The 22,755-nt window shown below is 44.6% G+C and overlaps 1 protein-coding gene across 2 annotated transcripts in view; it reads left to right on the top strand.

Annotated features, from left to right (window-relative positions):
• Pus7 (pseudouridine synthase 7) overlaps nt 1–22,755 on the top strand; it is a 41,892-nt gene that overhangs the window by 7,951 nt on the left and 11,186 nt on the right. The window contains exons 3-9 of one of the 2 annotated variants that reach the window (XM_021190730.2): nt 934–1,018; nt 1,131–1,232; nt 7,727–7,871; nt 12,935–12,952; nt 13,759–13,870; nt 15,977–16,054; nt 22,140–22,268. In XM_021190730.2, coding sequence (XP_021046389.1) covers nt 934–1,018; nt 1,131–1,232; nt 7,727–7,871; nt 12,935–12,952; nt 13,759–13,870; nt 15,977–16,054; nt 22,140–22,268 — 669 coding nt within the window. The remainder of the gene's footprint in view (nt 1–933; nt 1,019–1,130; nt 1,233–7,726; nt 7,872–12,934; nt 12,953–13,758; nt 13,871–15,976; nt 16,055–22,139; nt 22,269–22,755) is intronic. The other variant, XM_021190731.2, reaches the window with a different exon arrangement.

Here is a 22,755-nt window from a genome sequence, read left to right as displayed (position 1 = left end):
ATATAGACTGTCTAATCCTAGGTGTGTGTTTATGAGTGTGTGCACTCTGTGTGTGTGTGTGCATGCGCGCGCGCGCTCGTGTGCTCACGTTGCGCGTGTAAGGCTAGAGGCCAGCCTCAGGTGCCCTCCTCAATCACACTCCACATGGTTTTTGTTTTTTTTTTAAAGATTTATTTATTGTTATATGTAAGTACACTTTAGCTGTCTTCAGATGCACCAGAAGGGGGCATCGGATCTCATTGTGGATGGTTGTGAGCCACCATGTGGATGCTGGGATTTGAACTCATGACCTTTGGAAGAACAGTCAGTGCTCTTACCCTCTGAGCCATCTCGCCAGCCCTGGTTATTTTTTAAAGATTGATTTTATGTGTATGACATGAGTCCCTGCATGTATTCATCGGCACCACATGTGCATGGTGCCTAAGGAGCTAGAAAAGGGAGTCAGGCCCACTGGATCTGCAGTTGTGGGCTGCCGTGGGGTTACTGCTAGCGCTCTAACCATTGTTTTTGAGACAGTATCAAAACCTGAGGCTCCACAGTGCTTACAGACTAGCAGGCCAGAGGCTCCAGGATCCTCTCGTCTCTGCCTCCCCAGCAGATCCCAGGCCTGTTTTCTCACAACTGACTTTTTCACCTCAAATGCAAGTCCTCACCCGTGCTTGCTCCTCAAGCACTGTACTGACGGGGCCCTAAATATTGATGGACTTACCTTTTGCATTTGTTGATAGGCTCTGTGATAATATTTTAGAAGCTTCTAGTATAAAAACTGCATGTGTTTCAGAGTCCATTAAAATAAGAGAAGATTGCTTGGTATTACTTGGCAATAAAGATTTTCTTGAAATCTCTTGTTTAACAATAGTGAACTTTGTCCCAAAATTAGGTAGAAAGTAAAACAATATCCACTTCCTGAAAGCTTTGGTTTTCTTTTCATAGATACTCTGACTTTGTTGTTCACGAAATCGGGAAAGATGGGCGGATCAGCCATTTGGATGACTTATCTGTTCCGGTGGACGAAGAGGTAAAAATGTCTCTAGATAAAGTGTCTTCTGTATGTAGTGACTCTTCCTAATGATCCTGGAAGGGAAGTGTTACTGTCTGTGTGTGACTCTCTTGCTTTCTTGTGGTTGAAGGACCCTCCAGAAGACGCTCTCACTATCTTGACAGCTGAGGACAGGCAACAGTTGGAGGAGCTACAGCTTTTCAAAAATAAAGAAACCAGTGTTGCCATTGAGGTAAGCGGCACAGGAAGTGAGGTCTCCGGGCTGGGCTGCTTCTCATTGGGTGGATGTTAGCACGTGACCACGGAAGAATTATCTGTGCTTAACTAAAGGGTGACTTAATGATCTCGAAGAGCAAAGTCTACCATCAATCAAGTATATTTGTTTAAATCAGGGCAAATAATCAACTTCAAGATAAATATATCAAAGGAGAAACTTGGGTTGGTTTTATTCTTTGTAGCAGGATCTCAGTGAAGGCTGGCTTCTAACCTTTCTTCCTCCTAGCTCCACCATGCAGATGCTGAGTACAGTGCTTGCTAGGACACCCATGTGGTTTGGGTCAGTGTGTCTCTCTACAGCCCAGACTGACCTTAAATCCAACCTCAACCTCCACCTTACCTGGCTAGCAAAATAATGTTTTTCTGCAAAGAGAAAAATTTGTGAGTGCAGTGTAACCAAGATCTGCCGTTTAGAGCCACGGACTCGTCCTCAACGGTGGTCAGGTGCTGTAGCCTGACAGGGGGCTCCGGCCTCTCTGGGGGATTGAGGGGGGAGAACATGGGGGAGGGAGGAGCAGAGGAAGAAGCTCTTGGCTCACCCTGGATCCACTGCTGTATGAGAAGGGAGAGCTTAGGTAACAGGTAGAAGCCAGTGCCGCCATTCAAGCTTTTCCCTGTGGAATTTGATTTCCCTAGGTTAGTCCACCTAGTGACATTGTGGTGTTATCTGACCATGGTGCTAGGGATCCAAGGCTTCCTTCATGCCAGTCATTGCTCTGCGCTGAGTCCCCCCACTTCCCTCTAGCTTTGTTTTGAAATAAGACCTCATGTGGACCAGACTGGCTTGGAGCTGAAACTCACTAGATAACAAGGATGGCTTTGAACTTCAGGTCCTCCTGCCTCTCTCTGTCTCCGAATCGCTGAGTTTCTAGATGTGAGCTGACATACCAGCTTTATAAGCTACTAGGGATCACTCTGTGTATGCTGGGCTAACATTTTGCCACTGAGCTACACCCCTAGGTCCCAAATCACAATTGTAATAAACTACTAAACTTTATGTTGTCTAAAATGTCTCCATCACTCAGCCTCTTAGTTTGGGTTTCCATTGCTGTGAAGAAACACTATAACCACAGCAACTCTTATAAAGGCAAATGTTGGGCTGGCGAGATGGCTCAGTGGTTAAGAGCGCTGACTGCTCTTCCAAAGTTCCTGAGTTCAAATCCCAGCAACCACGTGGTGGCTCACAGCCATCCATAATGGAATCTGATGCCCTCTTCTGGTGCGTCTGAAGACAGCTACAGTGTACTTACATATAATAATAAATAAATCTTTAAAAAAAACAAAAAACAAAAGGCAAATGTTTAACTGGGGCTGGCTTACAGTTGAAAGGTTTAGTCCTTTGTCACCAAGATGGAGAGCATGCTGGTAGACATGGTCCTGCCTCCTGATCAGCAGGCAGTGGAGGCATGAGCTGCTGGCCCTGGCTTGAGCATCTGAAACCTCAGAGCCCACCCCCCATGACTCACTTCCTCCAACAAGGCCACACCTCCTAATAGGGACACCCAGTTTCCTGTAGCTTCTCACAGCTCATTATCTTCCTCCTACACACCCCTGCATTCCTTTTCCACCACCACTTTCCAACAATCGGAAACATGTAAGGTTCTGAAATTCCCGAATTTACCCATAGACACAATCCCTGACAATACCAGGTAGAAAGGTTCTTGCAAGGTTGTGCTTTCTCCTCCCCCTCCTCCTCTCCTCCTCCCTTTTCCTTCACTCTCTTTCTTCCCCTCCCCCTCCCCCTCTCTGCCACTCACTCACTGTGCTGTTTGCTTTGCTTTGACTTTGTGTGGTTTGAGACAGGCTCTCCCTGTGTAGCCTAAAATGGCCAGGGGCTTGCAATCTGCAGCCTCCCCCCTGCTGGGATTATGGGCATTCATGAATCACATCCTGCCTTTGTTTTGTTATTTCTGGTTCTGGAGATGGAGCCTAGGGGTTTGAAAATGCTAAACCGGTACTGTCTGGGCTTTATCCCCAACCCTAACAATACGGTTATTTTTCTGGTTTGGTTTGGGTTTTGGTGAATTTTTTATTATTTGAGACAGTTTCTCATATAGCCTATCCTGGCCTCCAGCTGTGTAGCCTGGAATTACCCAAATCCTGATCGTCTTGCCTCTGTCTTTCGAGAGCTGGGATAACAGGCTCACGTCACCATCCTTCACTTCTGTGTGAGTGTGGGGGAATAGATACAGAAGTGCGTGCGTGCTTGTGGAAGCCAGCAGACAGCCTTTGGAGCCATCCACCTTGATTTTTGAGACAGTCAGTCACTTGGTCTAGAACTCACCCAGTTAGTCCCGGCTAGCTGGCAGGTGAGCCCTAAAGAGCTGTCTCTCTTTGCCTCCACGGTGCTGGGACACTACATCCAGCTTTTTTGAAGGGTTCTGGAAATACTGATGGCACGACAAGACCTGTGCTGACTGAGTTATCTTCCTCAGCTCCTCTGGTTGTACCTCTGCACAGCGTTATTGCCACCAGTCAGAAGTTACAGAAACAGACTCTGTTCTTTAAGTGCTGTCTGTCTTCTACAGCTTGTATGGTTTTAATCTTTCTATTCTTTTTGAAATAGTCTCATAAATTGTGTCCTATAGCTTCTTTATATCACCAGCAAAAATGATGTTCTTACTGTTGAAAAGGCACCCGGCTTTGCAGAATTTTCTCTAGAAACAGCTGTTTAGTTCATTACACACTCATCAACCTGTGTGGTCCACACATTCCTGCACCCACCTCTTCAACAGAGGAATGAGATATTTTTTTAAAAAAAGAGTTCTGGGTTGTTTGTGATCTTGTGATCACATAATTTGTAAATGTGTCCTGTTTCCCAAAATAGTTTCTTAAACTAGTTGGACACGATGACACAGGCCTGGGACCTTAGTACCCAGGAGGAGATGGGGGGGTGGGAGAAGGGACAGCAGTTCCAAGAATAGCCAGTTAACATGAGATCCTGTTTGGAAAAAATGGTTGGTTTTTGTTTGTTTTGAGACAGGGTATAACTGTGTCGCCTTGGTTGGTCTTGAACTCAGAGATCTGACGGCCTCTGCCTCACAAGTGCTGGGATTAAAGACACTTATCTCATTTGTCCCCCCCCCCCAAAAAAAAAAATCTTTTAAAGTGGACTTGGGAACTCTTAAAACTGCCGTCAGTAGTAAGTAGTTTCAGAGCTCAGCCCAGCAGTTTGCATCTTCAGTTTCTCCCACTCCACTCCTGTTTTCTCACACACCATGGCCCACAGCTAGTGAGTGGGGAGGACTTTCACCTCTGCGTTTAAGGATGGGTTTAAGAGTTGGGTAGACAATCAGTTGAGACTGGAGAGATGCTCAGCAGTTAAGAGCACTGGCTGCTCTTCCAGAGAACCTGGGTTCAGTTTCCAGCAACCACATGGCAGCTTGCAAGTGTCTGTAACTCTTGTTCTAGGAGATCTGACTCTCTTGTGTAGGCAAAACAGTAATGTACTTCAAATAAAAAGTGAAGAAACAAGTAAACGCACACAAAGTAAAAACAAAAAAAAAAAACATCGTGGGGGATCTTTCTAGACAGGGCTTCTCTATGTAGCATTGGTTACCCTGGAATGTCCTATATAGACCAGGCTGGCTGCAAACTTACAAAGATCCGCCTGCCTCTGCTTCTCAAGTGATGGGATTAGAGGTCTCAAACCAGACCACTGACTCACTGCAGTGAATATTTGCAGGTAAAGCTACTTGGGCAAAAGGTGCAACACACCACAGCCTCCATGATGAGTTTTTGGGGTTTTTGTTGTGTGTTTGTTTTGTTTAAAAGTTTTGTTTTTGTTTTTTTTAGGGGAGTTTTGCAAAGGGCCAGAAGATAAGAGGGATTGGGGTGCATGATGTGAAATTCACCAAGAATCAATACAAAAATATTTTAAAAGATAGAGTACAGGTTTCCCTCTGCCTTCTCCTTGTGTACGTTTTGCATGCATAACAAAGCTGTTACCCTGGAAGCTGCACTGTCTGCTGAAGTGGACAGCAGGGTCCCAAACAAACCACACGGAGCAGTATCGGGGAGGGTTTATTGGGAGGGGCGTCAGAGGTAGCCTCTGCGGGGGAGAAAAGAGAGGGAGGCAGGGAGACCCAGTCTAGTATCTGGGCCCTGACAGATGTGCAGAGGTGCGTAGGTGCGGGGAGGGGGGGAGGGATGGAAAGGGACAGGCGCAGGAGCTGTTGCCTAGAGATGACACCAGGTCCCTGAGAGCTGGCAGTAAAGATGCCTGATTAGTGTGAAGTCCACGGATGTGCCTGATGCTAACAGAAGTTTGCCTGCCAGAAGGAGGTATCAGATCTCCTGGGAGTTGTGAGCTGCGGTGTGTGTGCTGAGAGTGGATCCAGGTCGCCTGGGAGGACAGTCAGTGCTCGTTTCTGCTGAACTGTCTCTACAAACCCCTGTTTAACTTTGGTTCTGTTTTGTTTTCTTTTGTTCTCTATGTGTCCCTGGCTGTCCTAGACAGGGATTAAAAGCCTGTACCACCACTACCAGGGCAGTTTTAACTTTTTAAACAGCAAATTTTATGGGCAAATTACCTCATCTGTTAAAATAATTTTGTTGTTGTTTTAGTATAGTGCTGTGGGTTTGGTTTTAAATACTTATTTATATATTTTATTTATATTTTTATATAATCTATAATACTATACTTTTATATAAACATAATATGTATTTTATTTATCTATATGTTTTATGTGTGTGAGTGCTCTGCCTGCATGTATGTATATGTACCACATGTATGCCTGGTGCCCAGGAAGGTCAAAAGAGTGTCTTTAGATTCCTCTGAAACTGGAGCTATACATGGTTATAAGGTACCACCGGACATTGGGAACCAAGCCAGGTCCTCTGCAAGAGCAGAAAGTGCTCTTGACTGCTGAGCCATCTCTGCAAGCCCAGTTTGGTAACTGTCTCTCAATCCTAGAGCATGCGACGTGTGTAGTCAAGCTACCCGCGAACCTGTGGTTGCCTGGGTGTTGGGATTATAGGCAGTGTGAGCCACCATGCCTTCGTGGAACTTGCTAAAGTTTCAGTTTAAATATATGTTTATATTCATAAACTGTTACTTCAGCGATCACGCTCTGTGCTATGAGGAACATTTACATGGGGCTATGCTTCAGTTTCTTTTTTTTTTTTTTTTTTTTTTTTGGTTTTTCAAGACAGGGTTTCTCTGTGTAGCCCTGGCTGTCCTGGAACTCACTCTGTAGACCAGGCTGGCCTCGAACTCAGAAATCTGCCTGCCTCTGTCTCCCAAGTGTTGGGATTAAAGGCGTGTACCACCACGCCAGGCTACGCTGCAGATTCTTTTCTGTGTCATTTTGGGTTTGGCTAAGGTACCAATCAGCTGTAACCTCTGGGTTGATGGTTTCAGTTTTCAGGTTGCAACAATTCAGTTAAAGCTGTGAGATCAAGGTAGACGATTCCTAATCAGCACTTGTCATTTTTCTAGCAGTCAGAGGCAAGGGACCTTGAAGTGGCCCAGTGAACGCATTCTTTTATAGATTTCAAAAACTCATAGTGTGTGCATATGTACACACGTGGCCATCAGAAGAAAGTGTGTGTGTCTGGTGCCTCTTGCCATCAGTATTTGTAAGAGAATAAATTAATTCTAAAATATCTATGCAGTGAGTACAGTTAGCATCTATGCATTTTGGGAAATCTTTTTCTCTTTAAAATATGGCATATTCAGCCTTTTATAATATTGGGTAGAGCTAAAATCTGTTTCTAAATGAGAAAGGTCAAAAGCTGACAAAAAAAAGTTGTTTAAATGGTAAGTCTGCATTTTTTTTTTCTTTTTAAAGAATTATTTGGGGGCTGGTGAGATGGCTCAGTGGGTAAGAGCACCCGACTGTTATTCCAAAGGTCCCAAGTTCAAATCCCAGCAACCACATGGTGGCTCATAACCATCCGTAACAAGATCTGACTCCCTTTTCTGGAGTGTCTGAAGACAGCTACAGTGTACTTACATATAATTAATAAATAAATAAATCTAAAAAAAAAAATTATTTGTTTATTTTATGTATATGAGCACATTGTCACTGACACCAGAAGAGGGCATCAGATCCATTACAGATGGTTGTGAGCCACTATGTGGTTGCTGGGAATTGAACTCATGCCCTCTAGAAGAACAGTCAGTGCTCTTAATCCCTGAGCCATCTCTCCAGCCCAAGTCTACATTTTGTGTTGATTTTCTTTATTGTGTTAGAATTTCCCCCATAAAATTAATTTAGTATAGAATAAAGTTGAGTAGGAGGCAGTTGTAGCAGAGGGATTAACTTCCTCACATCCCAGAGGCTTGTCTGTCCGCATCCCTCAGGATCCGAAATAGCAGGCAGCTCAAAAATGTTTTCTGAAACACTAGGCAAGCATTCTTGTTGTCTTTGGAATTGTGTCTTCCCCGACTCTCCGTTACTTTCCTGTTTAATCCTGTTAGAGTGATGCCTCTTCCGCTTTCAATAGGTCATTGAGGACAGCAAAGAGAAACGAACAGTCATCCATCAAGCCATTAAATCTCTCTTCCCAGGACTAGAGACAAAAACAGAGGATAGAGAGGGGCGCAAATACATCGTCGCCTACCATGCAGCTGGCAAAAAGGCTTTGGCAAGTAAGTGCGACATTGGCTGCTGTGTCCTACCCTGCTCCTTTGCCTTGCCTCTTCATGTCCATGGGCTGACTTGCCATCTTATGGAGAGGGACCTATGGGGTCATGTCACTCCTGGCGGGTGGGGGAGGGTTGTCAGTAGTCATTTCAGGTGTAGAGTAGGCCTGAAGTCTGTCTGCTGGTGGGCATTCAGCTTCCTGTGTGAGTGAAGACACAGGAAGGACGGTGGTGCCTGAGCCCTGTCCCTGAAGAGGAGTGGATGGAGGACCAATTCAAGAAGAAGTGGAGGGGTTATTGCTCATTGTGTGCTTGCTCTGAAAGGAGAAGGAACCTTTCATAAGAGTTCACTTCACCTCCTAGGGCCGTGTTCCCTGCTGTGCTTGCAAGACATGGATATATTCACTCAAAGACAGAAAACATGGCATTTTTAAGGAGTTAGCCGCTCACCTGAGTCCATCTCTCATTATTTATTGTTCAGTCAATGTAAACATACTGTCAGTCACTTGGGTTTTTTTTGTTTTTTTTTGTTTGTTTGTTTTTTTAAGATTTATTTATTTACTTATTATATGTAAGTACACTGTAGCTGTCTTCAGACACTCCAGAAGAGGGAGTCAGATCTTGTTACAGATGGTGGTGAGCCACCATGTGGTTGCTGGGATTTGAACTCTGCACCTTTGGAAGAGCAGTCGGGTGCTCTTACCTGCTGAGCCATCTCACCAGCAGTCACTTGGTGTTTATGTTAGCTTATGTTCTCCACAGCCAGGAGACTTTCCATTTATTTATAACCATAAGAAAAGTTAGATATTTCTTGGTTTTTTGGTTTTTTTTTTTTTTTCCCCCATCAAATCAGTACATAAGATGTCTGTGTCTGTGTTGCATGTCTCAAGTTCTCCTGTCAGTAGTCTGTTATTTCAAAGTAGGTGTGCTGCAGGGAACCCATAGGATGGTGTCATATGAGACTTGAGCCCACTAGGGCTTGGTCAGTATCCCCTAAATGCATTTAAGAGATACTGTATAGAAGACTCCGTTGTTTGTAATGATGCTTCTGGTGAAGTGAAAGGACTGAAGAGAAAGACTGGCTGACTCCCTGGAAACAGTCAGCTGGAAGTGAGACGCTTTGAGTGGCTGGAAGGGAAAGGTGGAGATCTGAGGCTACTTCTCAGTTGGTGCCAAAACAAACAAACAAGTAAACAGATAAACAAAAAGCAAGAGGAAGCTAGGCATGGTGTCACGCGCTGATCGGTCGCAGGAGGCTAAGGCGGGAGGAGCTGCCTGTTGCAGCATTCCTGTCAGACAAGCTTGCAAAGGACTCACTGCAAGGGAGGTGATTTCAGCGACCGAGTTCTCCCAAGGGCATGGTGTCACTTCCCGATGGAGAGGACAAAGGGTGGCTCATCCACATACAACTGTGGACACTGGGTCTTAATTCTCTCATGGATACATTCAGGGAGGCTGCAGTTGGTCAGCACCACTCTGCAGAGAGGACAGGCAAGGTCTTACTCTGCTGGTGCAGTCATGACGATGTGACATAAAGCACCCCTCCCCATTTGAGTAACAGAATATTTTACTTTTCAAAGAAGCATATTGGACCAGCATTTACCCAGATTTCTGAACCTCTTGGGCTTGAGGGCATTTAGACAAGGGTGGGCTAAATCTGTCCTCTGCAGTTTCTTCCACCTCCTCACAAAGGCTGAGATGGTCACTGGGGAGGCTGCAGTCATCTTTTCTCCTGCTGTTCTGTCCCGGGTTGAGAGTGAAGACCCCAAGGAATCAGAGAGAGCAAGTGTCTGGAGACACCATCCATGATGCCCTGAGAACAGAGCCCAGTGCCAGTGGCAGGCACACCGTGCTTCTGGGCCCTTTCACATTTGGATGTAGCAGCCTTTAAAGCTTTCTTTTTTTGGAGCTCATCTTCTGCCAAGCTCTGGTATAATCTTTGGGTTATTTGATACTTAGCAAATTTACAGCACTCCTTTTTGTTGTCATGAGCTCAGGTTGACCTCAAACTCACTATGTAGTGATCTTGAATTCCTGATCTTTCCAACCCCACTTGTGCCTCTCAAGTGCTGGGATTGTAGTTGTCCACCATGACACCCAACTTAGATGTATAATATTTTTTATTTTTTAATGTTTTTTAGTTTTTGAGACAGGGTTTCTTTGTGTATCTCTCACTGTCTTGGAACTTTCTCTGTAGACCAGGCTGGCCCCAAACTCAAGAGAGCCACCTGCCTCTCTAGTGGTGAGATGAAAGGTGTGCACTGCCTCCACTAACCACCAAGATTAATAATATTAAACTTCCCTCAAATAGAATTGGGCGTTCTAAAACATGCACATGTTAACTTCTGAATCACAGTGCCCAGTATCAGAAATAACCAGCCATTAATCTAGTCCAAAAAAAAAGATACCTTGCTTTACTTATTCAAGCATGGTAAATGTTATAAAATTATTATAACATTATACAACCAAGTAATAGATTGATATTTTGGAATTATATGCATCCCACTGCTTTTAATAACTTGTTTTGGTGCTTGCTTCGGCAGCACATATAATAACTTGGTTTTTTTTGTTTGTTTGTTTGTTTTGTTTTGTTTTTTAAGGAAAGGAAGCTATATCTTTTTTTTTTTAAAGATTTATTTATTTATTTGATGTATGTGAGTACACTGTTGCTTTCTTCAGACACACCAGAAGAGGGCATCAGATCCCATTCAGATGGTTGTGAGCCATCATGTGGTTGCTGGGATTTGAACTCAGGACCTCTGGAAGAGCAGTCGGTGCTCTTAACTGCTGAGCCATCTCTCCAGCCCCAAGAACTTGTTGGTTTTTTGTTTGTTTGTTTGTTTTCGAGACAGGGTTTCTCTGTATAGCCCTGGCTGTCCTGGAACTCACTTTGTAGACCAGGCTGGCCTCGAACTCAGAAATCCGCCTGCCTCTGCCTCCCGAGTGCTGGGATTAAAGGTGTGCGCCACCATGCCCGGAAGAACTTGTTTTTAACCACAAATTTAAAAAAGAAATCTGGAGCTGGCCTCGGTAGCATACTTATATCATCTCAGCTTTCAAGAGACAAAGGAACCATGAGTTCATGGCTAACCTGAACTACATAGTCCAAAAGGGCTACTGCCTTCAGGGAGGGGAAACTTGTATGATTGATATTCTTTGAACTTTCTTTGAATTTTCTAATTCTTTGAACTTTCTAAAATAAATGGTTCCCAGTCAGGGTCTCTGGACCCAGGCCTTCTACTACTACGGAGGAAGAGGCATAGACACAAAGAATCTCCCCAAGACTGGCTGTAGGAAAAGAACCCCAGAACCACAGTGGAACAGGCTCCAGATGTGCTGCTAGAGTGGCTCGGAACTGTGCCCATCTCTGAGCAGCACAGGAAACTGCTGCTGCCTGTTTGCTTAGCTGCGGATGAGACTGGAAAAGAGCTTACACAGTAGGCTGAGGCAGAGGGCAGCATACAGACAGTGCTTTTTAAATAAAGCGGTAAAGCAAAGAGGAAGGGGGAGAAACCTAGTAAGAAGACATAAGCTCGTCTTTGAAGATAAGGAGCCATGAGTGTATCACATGCGAGGGATGGAGAAAGGAGCAGGCGCAGACATGAAGGCAGCAGGCGCCGCAGACTACTGAGAAGCAGAAGGCTGGTGTGGGTGCTTCTATGGAGATGACCTTGAGTGAGCAGAAAGAAGGCTCTCCCTGCTGCCCCATGGTGTCACCCTCTCCAGGCCACCTGCCTTCCTTATTCGAAGGACCTCTTGGCAGGATTTGCCATTTCCCTTGTTAACTGTTTGTGTAGGTCTGGACTGTGGTGTCATAGCTTCCTAAGATAGTACCAGCTTCGTGGGAATAGGAAGCATGTCTCCAGCCTTAGAATTCTTTGCAAATGTATTATAAATTAGAATGCTTCAAAACTATGAAAAGCGCTGTAACCTCATTCACATTGTGAGGTTAGGTGTACATTGATTAGTATTCCCAGGGGCTAGAGTTTTTGTGGAGTCCAAAAGATAGAATTGCTAATTATTCAGAATATTCCCAGTGCAAATGTTCACTCTTTTATATATTGAGTATTCCTAGAAAATGAATATCTGCATTTGTTAGTTGCAGAGACCATTGAATTCATGGTCTGTGCTTGGATCAGCGAATAGGAGATGCACACTTGTCAGCAACACTCACTGCTGTCCTGTCAAGGGAGGAGACATTTGGGTTTGTAGTCTCGCTCCTGCATTGTTTCTTGTCATTGTGCTCATCTGTGTGCAAAAGGGTCACACTTCAGCTTGCACTGTTCTTGGTTTTTTAGCTTTTTATTATAGACATATATGATGGTAAAGCAAGGACAGAACCTTGCATTCACTGGACATGTCTCATACATACATCATTTCTTAAGTCTTCTATAAATTGGTGAATATAGAAAACTAATAATCTGCCGGGCAGTGGTGGTGCATACCTTTAATCCCAGTACTCGGGAGGCAGAGGCAGGCAGATTTCTGAGTTTGAGGCCAGCCTGGTCTACAGAGTGAGTTCCAAGACAGCCAGGGCTACACACAGAAACCCTGTCTCAAAAAAACAAAAAAACAAAAACCTAATAATCCCAGTGTCCAAATTTTAAAGATTTTTTTACATTTCAGTGCAAGAAACTTATAAAACAGCAGCATGAAGCCAAACAGCAGATTCTCATTACACACAGCATGACAGACATCACTTACTGTATTTACAGGGAAAAATAGTCTGTAGAAAAAGTCATTCAGTATGTAGACTTAAGGATTTGCTGTATGCCATGGCTGCAGAAAGGACAGCTTGGAGGATGGGATCAGATCCATTATGAAGAGACTGAGACAGGAAGGCTGTGCCTAGAGGGGGTTTCCTAGTTGTTCAGTGTTTGCCTCTAGAGCATTCCACTGTTCAAGTCTGAATGGCTATTGACTAGCACGGAACTCTTAGGTGCTGTGGAAGTCTTCAGTCTCCTGTCACCATGCGATCATGTGCATGCCCCTCTCTAAAGCACGCTGACGGTATTTATTATAAATTAAACATTGCTTTCTTGTGCTCTTTATGCTGTGCCTTCGGACAGAGGTCAGAGCTGCGGCAGGTAAGAGCGCTTGGTGTTTCCTGTAGACAGGTAAAGTGCCAGCGTTGTCATAAGGGCTGAGTGCAGAGAACTTGCCTTAAGGGTAGTGAGCCAGACGAAAAAGTGAAAAAAGATATTTCCACTCACAAAACCCTATGGAAATGGTGAGAAATTCACTCTAAGAGCTGAAGAGGTCCTTGTAATCTTTTTCTATGCATGACTGTACAGAATGTACATGACTCTCAACAATCATCAAGAAGGAAATTGATTTTCTCAGCATCTATCCATACTGTGGTGCTTTTCTGTCCCCACTGATTGATGGTTCTTTACTTTGTAATGAAGTCACTAACCTGCTACCAAGAGGGCTTTTTGCTTGGCAAAACCATATGTCCAGTTCTTCGGCTCCAGGAATATCTTTTGCCTCTGAAGATAAACGATTTCTAAGTTTGTGTGAAAAGACGTATTTAAGGACAAAGGAAATTTTTTTCAAAACAAAGGATTCTTTTTAGTTGATTGTGCAAAATCCTTTATGATAATTCTTCTTTTGTGGAGTTTTGTGCCGTTGAAACTAAATATAGTCCTCGTTAAACAGCCTACCTCTGTTGTGCAGGACGCGAGAATGTTTGCAGTGTCGCAAATTGTAGCTGTAGCTTAGTTTTCTCAGAATCCTGACTTTTTTACTGAGTAGTTTAAATTTAAATCTTGCATTGTAGCATGATTGAAATGTTCAGTTAAAAGAACGATTGTAACAATCAGGCTATCCCAAGTCATAGAGAGTTTTTATGGTATATATGACATTTAAGTTTGTTTGTTTGTTTGTTTTTAAGATCCAAGAAAACATTCTTGGCCAAAATCCCGGGGAAGTTACTGCCACTTTGTTCTCTACAAGGAAAACAAAGACACCATGGATGCCATCAATGTCCTATCCAAGTTCCTGCGGTCAGTGTCTCCCTGTTCCCACAGATCAGTGAGGGAAGGGGGGTCGTGTCTTTCTGTGTGAACACGGGGATCAGCGATCAGCAAATGACAACCGGGATTCTTATGGTAATGTCCCGGGAAATAAGGCAATAAACTTTTTAATCCCCGTGCTAGTAATTCAGGATGAAAGTTCTGGAAGTAAGTGATTCACATACAATGAAGAGTTACCAGTACAGCCAGGGGAAAATGATATTTGCTCAAAGGAATGAAAATATAGTGGAGATGTTAGGTTTTGAAGGTAGGTGAGGTGCCAGAAATTTTTGTGTGTTTGTATTTTCAGTAGAGATGAAGAGATAGCTTAGCAGTTAAGACCATTGGCTGCGTTTTCGTAGGACCCAGATTAATTCCCAGCACCCACATCAAAGACTGTGACCATCTATAACTCCAGTCCCAAGGGATCCTACCCTCTGGTCTCCATAGGCACCAGGTGTGCTTGTAGTACACACACATGAAGTCACTTACCATAACCAAAGCACATTTCAACACTCAAACACTCAGAGGTTTGTTTTGTTTTGTTTTTCTTGTTTTTCAAGACAGGGTTTCTCTGTGTGACAGTCCTGGCTGTCTTGAACCTCCTATGTAGAGGAGACTGGCCTCGAACTCTCATAGATATGCCTGCCTCTGCTTCTCAAATGCTGGAATTAAAGGAGTATACTATGCCCAGCGAAACTAACTTTTTTTTTTTTTTTTTTAAAGAAAGAAAAGAACTATCTGCAGACACCACAACAGATTTGTATTCTGTGGAGATGTAACTCTGTTTAATGGTGGCTGTCCAGGGCATTTGTTTTCCAGAACAACCATCACAAAATACTGGGACTTAAATAGCAGACGTCATTCATAGTTCTCCCAAAGACACAGAGTTACAGACTTCAAGATCAGAGCAGATAGGGGTTTTTCCTTTTATTTTTTCTTTCTTTCTTTTGTTTTTGTTTATGTTTGTTTGTTTAGACAGGGTCACTAGCCATGTCTGTCCTGGAACCCTATGTAGAGTCTACCCTAGAAGCCACATTGTAACCTGGCCATCTCTGTAAGGGCCTTGTTTCCAGATGCTGTAATAGGAGGTGGTGGGCGTCTAGGGTTCTAAGGGGTCAGCCTGATAACTGTACCTAATTAAATAACATTTCACTTTTCTTGCAAAAAGAGCCTGTGGCTTCTCTCCAGAGCCTCGAGTCTTAGAGAATAGGCGGCCCTCTTGGGATGTAGCCAGGCAGAACTAGTTCCCCTGGGCACACAGCGGGGACTTCAGCATACGCTTCTGAGGGACTTTGTGTATCTTCATATCCGAACTGTCCACACCCCTGTCTTAGCACTTTTTTTTTATTATTTCTTTTTTTAAAGATTTATTTTATTTATTATATGTAAGTACACTGTAGCTGTCTTCAGACACTCCAGAAGAGGGCGTCAGATCTTGTTACGGATGGTTATGAGNTATTATATGTAAGTACACTGTAGCTGTCTTCAGACACTCCAGAAGAGGGCGTCAGATCTTGTTACGGATGGTTATGAGCCACCATATGGTTGCTGGGATTTGAACTCGGGACCTTCGGAAGAGCAGTCGGGTGCTCTTACCCACTGAGCCATCTCACCAGCCCCCTGTCTTAGCACTTTTAAATGTCGAGTTATAAATTATATTTAAGGTAAAGACCACATTACTGTAAATTTAAATGTTGAGTTATAGATTATATTTAATGTAAAAATCACATTACTATAACATCTTGAAAACTGAAGCTATAAAGTGTTCAGAATGCTACATTATACCTCTAGAATATGACCCCCTTACTGTCATCGTTTTATGTAACGTAACAAATTGTTTCTGATGAAGGAAGAGTGGGACTTGGGTATTTTTCCTGATTTAGCCCAGTCTGAGTACCTCTGATAGCCACAGAGGCTCTGAATCAAACCCGGCGAGAGGGCAGCTTGTGGCTGCTTTAATTTGCACATTCTCCTTTGTATTTTCCTCAGTAAAGTTTCTCCTTAAGTAGTGTGTGTATTTTGAGACTTAAGTTATTAGAAATGTGCTTTGGTTATGATATGTGACTTTACATTGCTGTGTTTCTGTCTCATCAGGGTAAAACCAAACATATTCTCCTATATGGGGACCAAAGACAAAAGGGCAATCACTGTCCAGGAAATTGCTGTTCTCAAGTAAGTGGGGCTCCCGCCCCAGTGCCTGCCCCCAGTGCCTGCCTGCCTCAGTGCCTGCCCCGGCGCCCGCCCAGGCTGACAGTGCACAGCCTCAGCTCTGCTTTAACAAACGTAACCGCTTTCAGCTTTGTATGGTCTCTCTGCCTTTTAAAATTTTGTAGACGTATTTATTTGCTATGTGTGCATATATACGTATGTATGAACAGAAAGGGGCACATTTGTGGAGGTCAAGGACCACTGGAAGAAATCCACAAAGCAGGCAAGGAAAGGAGGTGGTTGAGGGAGCGAGGGAGGGTGGGGGGTGGGTACACCCTGCTGTGTCCCCTCGTCCTGTTCTTCCTCGACCTGTGCCTCCTTTGGATTGGACTCAGAAATGGCAGCCGATGCCTGTGTCTGCCGAGCCAGCCCGGTGGCACAGCGTCTGCTTTTTTTGTATTTTCTACCGTAGTTTTTTCATCCTGAGTCTCTCTCTGTTTCCAAATCTATCAAGCATGGTTTGCTTGTCTGTTTGTTTGTTTGTTTGTTTGCTTTTGAGTAATTTAAAAAGCCATTTGTGATAGAACCAAAAGAATGCCTTTCTCTCACTTATTAAGTATCATGTATCCTTTAATGTTCACCTAGGAAACGGTGAGTAAGAGCTTTCACATGTAGCAGACATACAGATGGGAAGATGGTATAAATAGATGCTGCAGAAGAGCATTAGATAAGCAAAATCCCCGAGACTCAGACAAATACCACCTCTCCCCTTGCTATACGCAGTTTTAAGTTGTTTCTGTATGTGTGTGGGGGGGTTGTCATGGGAGGGGAGAAAGACATCTCACGAGGAAAGACAGAAGAAAAAAGAGAATGTAGGCATATGAGTGGCAAAAATGGAGAGATGGAGATGACTTTAAGAAGGTTTGGAATCTCAGCAAGAGTTGGGCAGGGAGCAGGGTAGAAGGCATGAAATGACACCCATGTATACAAATGGCATAAGGAAACTTGGTCACTGTATGCTAAACTAAAGAGGGGAAGATGGGAAACAGTAAAAGTGGATTCAGACTATTGAAGAGAAGAAAGGGCAGGCAAGGAAAGGAGGTGGTTGAGGGAGGGAGGAGTAGGGGTGGGTACACCCTGCTGTGTACCCTCATCCTGTTCTTCCTTGACCTGAGGCAGTGGACGTTGTCATAGGAACCCTCTCCATCACATTTACTGGGTACACATGAAGATGCTCTTTTGTTTGGAATGGGGGCAGAGGAGAGTTGTTGCTAATTTGGGGATTAAAAACATAATAATTTAAAAACAAGGTGCCTTTAATCCCAGCACCTGGGAGGCAGAGGCAGGCAGATCTCTATAAATTCAAGGCCAGCCTGGTCCACAGAGCATGTTCCAATACAGCCAAGGATACACAAACCTTGTCTTGAAAAATAATATTAATTTTTAAACCGAGGCACTGGGCTGTCGTCCTCAGCCAGCAGGTGTCAGGCCTGATCAGTGTGTCTGTCCTTACGGAGCCTGTTTGCATTTTCCTGTTGACTTTGGGAGGAGCTGCAGCCGACATCTAAATGCTGGACTCTTGAAAGCACATTGCACTTATCTCGAGGAGACAGGCTGCAGCCTGAGTTTGCTTGAGGGATCCACGTCGTGGGTGAATTGGCCTTTCCTGTGAGAACTGGTGAACAGGATAAACCTATTCTGCCACACAGGGATTTTAATTATTGCCGGGTTGATCAGTCCTGGGATAAGCAACTTCTCTTTCCAGCTTCTTGCAGCTCTGATCTACTTCGTAATCTCAATCTGACTTACTCAGAGACTCGCTTCGTTCCCTGCCTGCTCCTGTCTGAGCTCGGGCCAGTATCTCTCTGTTTCTCTAAAGGCTTCTTTCTGTGCGACAGGCTGGTTTGTTGGCCCTTACTACTTAAAAACAGGATTGTCATACGTGAGTTTACAACCAAAAGGGCTTGCTCCGCATTCCGCATAGTTGGTGAATAGTGTTAACAACGAGTGCCTTTCCCTTTAAGAACTAAATACAGCTCTGGGCTTTGCTGCACGCAGAGGTAGCTGTCCATTATGTATTGGGGAAGAGGATGCTATTCAGCTTTTAAAAGAAGTAAGATACCAGTATATCTTATATTGTAATAAGCTTAAGATTGTTACATTGTTGGGGATGTTGTCACAGGCCAGTAATTCTGCCATCCTACAGAGTGAAGCTGGAAAATCGCAAGTTTGAAGACAGCGTGGGCTACACAGGATGACCCTGACATTTAAAAACAACAAAAAAATACACTAAGTCAGACATTTTTTAAAAATCATTGATTTCCATTTACATGAAATGTCCACAATGGGGAAATGTGTACACAAACAGCACCTTGCCCATCACAGGAGCTATGGGGACGGTCAGAGGCTGTGGAGCCGATGCAGCCTGCCTGGCTGGCTGGGGTTTCTTTCTCAGGTGGTGGAGACACACTGCACACATTGTGAGTCCATGCTGAAAACAGCAAGCAGGCTGGTCTATGTCTATGTAGTGAGTTTCAGACCAGCAAGGCTGTATGTATAGTGAGACCCTGTCTTAAAAAGGAAAGAGAAGGGCTGGAGAGATGGCTCAGCGGGTAAGAGCACCCGACTGCTCTTCTGAAGGTCCTGAGTTCAAATCCCAGCAACCACATGGTGGCTCACAACCATCCGTAACGAGATCTGACGCCCTCTTCTGGAGTGTCTGAAGACAGCTACAGTGTACTTACTACATATAATAAATAAAATAAATCTTTAATAAGAAAGAAAAGAAAAGACAAGACAAAGTCAGCCGTGAGGCTCTGTCCTGGCACACCTGGGAAGCAGTCTTCCAAGGTCACGGGCAGCCAGGCAGATGACTTGGCTCTTTTTGACCCCCACCTTTTGCTTTTGCATATTTTTATTGTATTTGTTTACTCCGCTTCTGCTCTGAAACCCTGTCCTTTCGCCAGCGGTATCTACTGACTACAGAGCTCCATCAGTTGGTCCGCACTCTGTTTCTGTTGATCCTCCGCTTTTGTGGGTCCCTGTCGCTTTCAGCATCCTCCCTCCACATCTTGATTCAAGGGCCTGGAACATACCTGCTCAGGCTCACCCTGGTTTGTGGCAGGCCCGGCTGGGTGTTCCCGTTTCACCCATTTCCTGACCTGGATGGCTATCTTCCTACGTTTTCTATTAATTAGTGCAGCAACTTTTTTTTTTTTTTAAGCTTAGTAAGGCTGAATACCCAACAGTGACCAAAAGTAAGAAGGGAGATGAAGCACTGAGGGGCTTGGTCAGTTGGCTTCCTTACACAGCAAGCAAGGAAACAAACGGGCTGGTACATATATGTACATACAAATGTGTGTGTGCATGTGTGTGTGTGTTTCTGTATTTATGTCTGTGAGCATGGAACTGTGGAAGCTCTGGAGGTGTGGTTCACTGAGTGTCTTTAGGGAGTAGTAGGGCTTTTTTGCTTAAGAATTCCAGAAGAGCTGAGAGTTTAAGGATAGAATGTTTGCCTTGCATGTATGAAGCCCTAAGCTCAATTCCTAGCACTGAAATAACATAAATTCCAGGAGCTTGGATATTATATAGATGATTTTTTAAAAAGATGTGTGTTATTTGTATGTGTGTGAACAGTTTACTAACTTCTACGTATGTGCACCCTGTGCATGCCTGGTGCCCATGGAAGTCAGAAGAGGGGTCACATCTTCTGGAACTGAAGTACAGATGGTTGTGAGCCACTGTGTGGGTGCTGAGAATCAAACCTGGATCTCCTGCAAGAGCAACAAGTCTTCTTAACCGTTGGCCATCTCTCCACTCCCAGGGGAAATTTTTTCATGCTTTATGTTTAATTTGTGTGTGTGTGTGCCCTGTGTGGGGTACCTTCAGCAGCCAGAAGAGGGCATCACATCCCCTAGAGCTAGAGTCGCAGGTGTTTGTGAGGAGCCTGGTGTGGGTGCCTGAGATCCCTCAAGTACTCTTCAGCCCTGTGAAGGTGAATTCTAAAATGGACGTAGTTTTGTTTTCTTTTTTAATGTATTTACTTTGGCCAAGGAGTAGAGCAAAGTGGCCGCAATATTTCCCCCTTGTGTTAGAACTGGAGAGGCCTGTTGGACCGGTCCATTATCAGCTGCGTGGGGGTGAAGCCACACCCCCAATGCTTCCACAGTCCTGTGTTCAAAAACATACAGAAGTGTCCTCATACAGAAACTTAAGTGTGCGCATGTGCGTGCAGACATACCTATACTGGAAGCCACTGACAGAGCCAAGCCAGGCTCGCCCCCTTGTCAGAGTAGCTGTATCTTCAGAGGAACCATGGATATGGGAAAATTAACATGTGCTTTTAGGCACCGTGGTGTATTATGTTGCACTGTTTCTAATAGTTGAAAATTGGAAACAATTAGTCCGTGATACAAATTAGAGAATCTTAAGACAACTGATAAATAAAATTGGATTCTTAGAACCTAGATGGACCCAAGGATTCCATTTGTATTCAGGTTAATCCAAGATACGGATGGATTCCTTTGGGGTGGTGATGTCAGGAGACTGGCGTGGGGCCTGATAGCAGTGGCTGACACCTTCCTCTGTGTATTGTATTTTGAGGTTTTGGGTGCTGTATCTGTCCTTGGGCAGGATCTCACTCCGACCGCAGCTGACCTGGGGCTGTCCAGGAGGACCTCCCTATAGCCCGTACAGAGGCTTTTGACCTTGCCTTTTGCTGTTCTGTTGATCTGTGTGTGCGTGTTTTGCCTCTGTGTTCACCATGTGCGCAGGTGTGGTGCCTGTGGGTGTCAGAGGAGTCGGGTCTGGAACTGGAGTTGTGCGTGGGTGCTGGAAATCAAACCCAGGTCCTCTGTAAGAACAGCAAGTTCTTGCCGGGCGGTGGTGGCGCGCGCCTTTAATCCCAGCACTCGGGAGGCAGAGGCAGGAGGATTTCTGAGTTCGAGGATAGCCAGGGCTACACAGAGAAACCCTATCTCGAACCCCCCCCCCCCCAAAAAAAAAAAGACAACAGTACGTTCTCTCAACCACTGAGCGGTCTCTTCAGCCTCAGTTATATATATATTTTTAAATAAAAATACAAAGTTTAGCATTTTCAAAATTTTTATATATCAAGAACATGAAACCCTCTGAGATAAACATCTTTTGTTATTTATATATTTGTTAGGTTAATATTAATCTTATTTCAAAACTATCCAGGCCAGGAGGTTGCAGACATAGTTCAGCAGTAAAGAGTGTCTGCTGCTCTTCTAGTGGACCTGAGTTTGTTCCCTAGCACCACACTAGGCAGCTATGGCCTCCTGTAACTCTGGCTCTAGGGGTAGCCAACGGCTGACCTCCGAAGGTACCTGTAATTATTCATATGTATACATGCGCGCGCGCACACACACACACACACACACACGAATGCACACACGCGTGCACACACATACAAATAAAAATAAACTCAGTCTTTCAAAGAAGAAAAAACTGTTAACATCAGCTCTGAGTGGGGAGGGTTATGGAGTAAAGAAAGAACAGACTTCAGTGTGTCGTTTGCTTTTCTGCATCGATTTCCTGTCGAGGAAGGCAAAAGACTTTCTAATGAGACAGTTTTAACAGCATGGGAAACGTATCTATAAAACAGCAGGGTACTGGGCCTCTGAGTCCAGCTCTACACATCTTCACTGCTTTTAAGGGGATGAGGAAATGCAGGAGTCGGCGTTTCCAGGGATGAACCGATGAAGTGTCTTTCTTTGTGTTTTTGTGTTTCCGAGATTGTGTTGTGGTTCAGAGTTTACAGTATTTTTCTTACTGGCCATTTGTGGCTAATCTTATGTGTTAGAGAACATTCTGTACAGTTATGTGGATTGCTGTCTGCCAGCAAGCATCAGCAACTTTGCCACCTCCTGCCCGTGGAGAGTAGACACCGCCACTCTTTCTTACGCGTGCTCCTTGGTGTTAAAGTCCCATCACTCCAGTACTGTTATGCACAGGAATAATCCAGGGGGGGGGAAGGAAAACTGCAGCTAGCTACCTCCTGCAGCCTCCTTGCAGTCACAGCCTGGTGTGCCCTGTCTTCTGTCGGGACTCATGCATGGTCCTTCCTCTGCTCCTGTTTTCTTTAAAGAATAAGTGCACAAAGACTTGCCCACCTCAATAAGTGCCTCATGAACTTGAAGCTCGGGAATTTCAGCTATCAGAAAACTCCTCTGAAATTAGGAGAGCTCCAAGGAAACCACTTCACTGTTGTTCTCAGGTAAAATGCCACAGTGGGAGTGTGGGGTCGGGGGTAAGGGGGGTGCTGGGCCGGGGCAGGGGTGGGGGTGTGGGGCTGGGGAGAGTGTGCAGAGCTGGGGGTGTGGGGGAGGGGTGCAGGGGCTGGTAGCAGGGCTCCAGGAGTCTGTCTGCATATGTCCCGATTAGGTACAGGGTACCTGGGTCAGATACAAAGGCTAGGAGAGCAAGGCCTGTAGGCATGAGGAATAGATACTGTGTAGTATTTTTCCTGATAAATGGTCTTTGTCCCTCCCTGAATAGCTTCCCGTAGCCTTCAGAAATATTGTGCCCTCCAGATACAGACTGAAAGATAAAGAACCTATGATATGGGGACTGGAGAGATGGCTCAAAGGTTAAGAGCGCTGACTGCTCTTCCAATGGTCCTGAGGTCAAATCCCAGCAACCACGTGGTGTCTCACAGCCACCCGTAATGAGATCTGACGCCTTCTTCTGGTGTGTCTAAAGAC

Source organism: Mus pahari, chromosome 2 (genome assembly GCF_900095145.1).
Source record: "Mus pahari chromosome 2, PAHARI_EIJ_v1.1, whole genome shotgun sequence".
Classification (NCBI taxonomy): Eukaryota; Metazoa; Chordata; class Mammalia; order Rodentia; family Muridae; genus Mus; species Mus pahari.
Note: the sequence above shows the minus strand (reverse complement) of the source record. Positions and strands in the feature narration are given on the sequence as shown.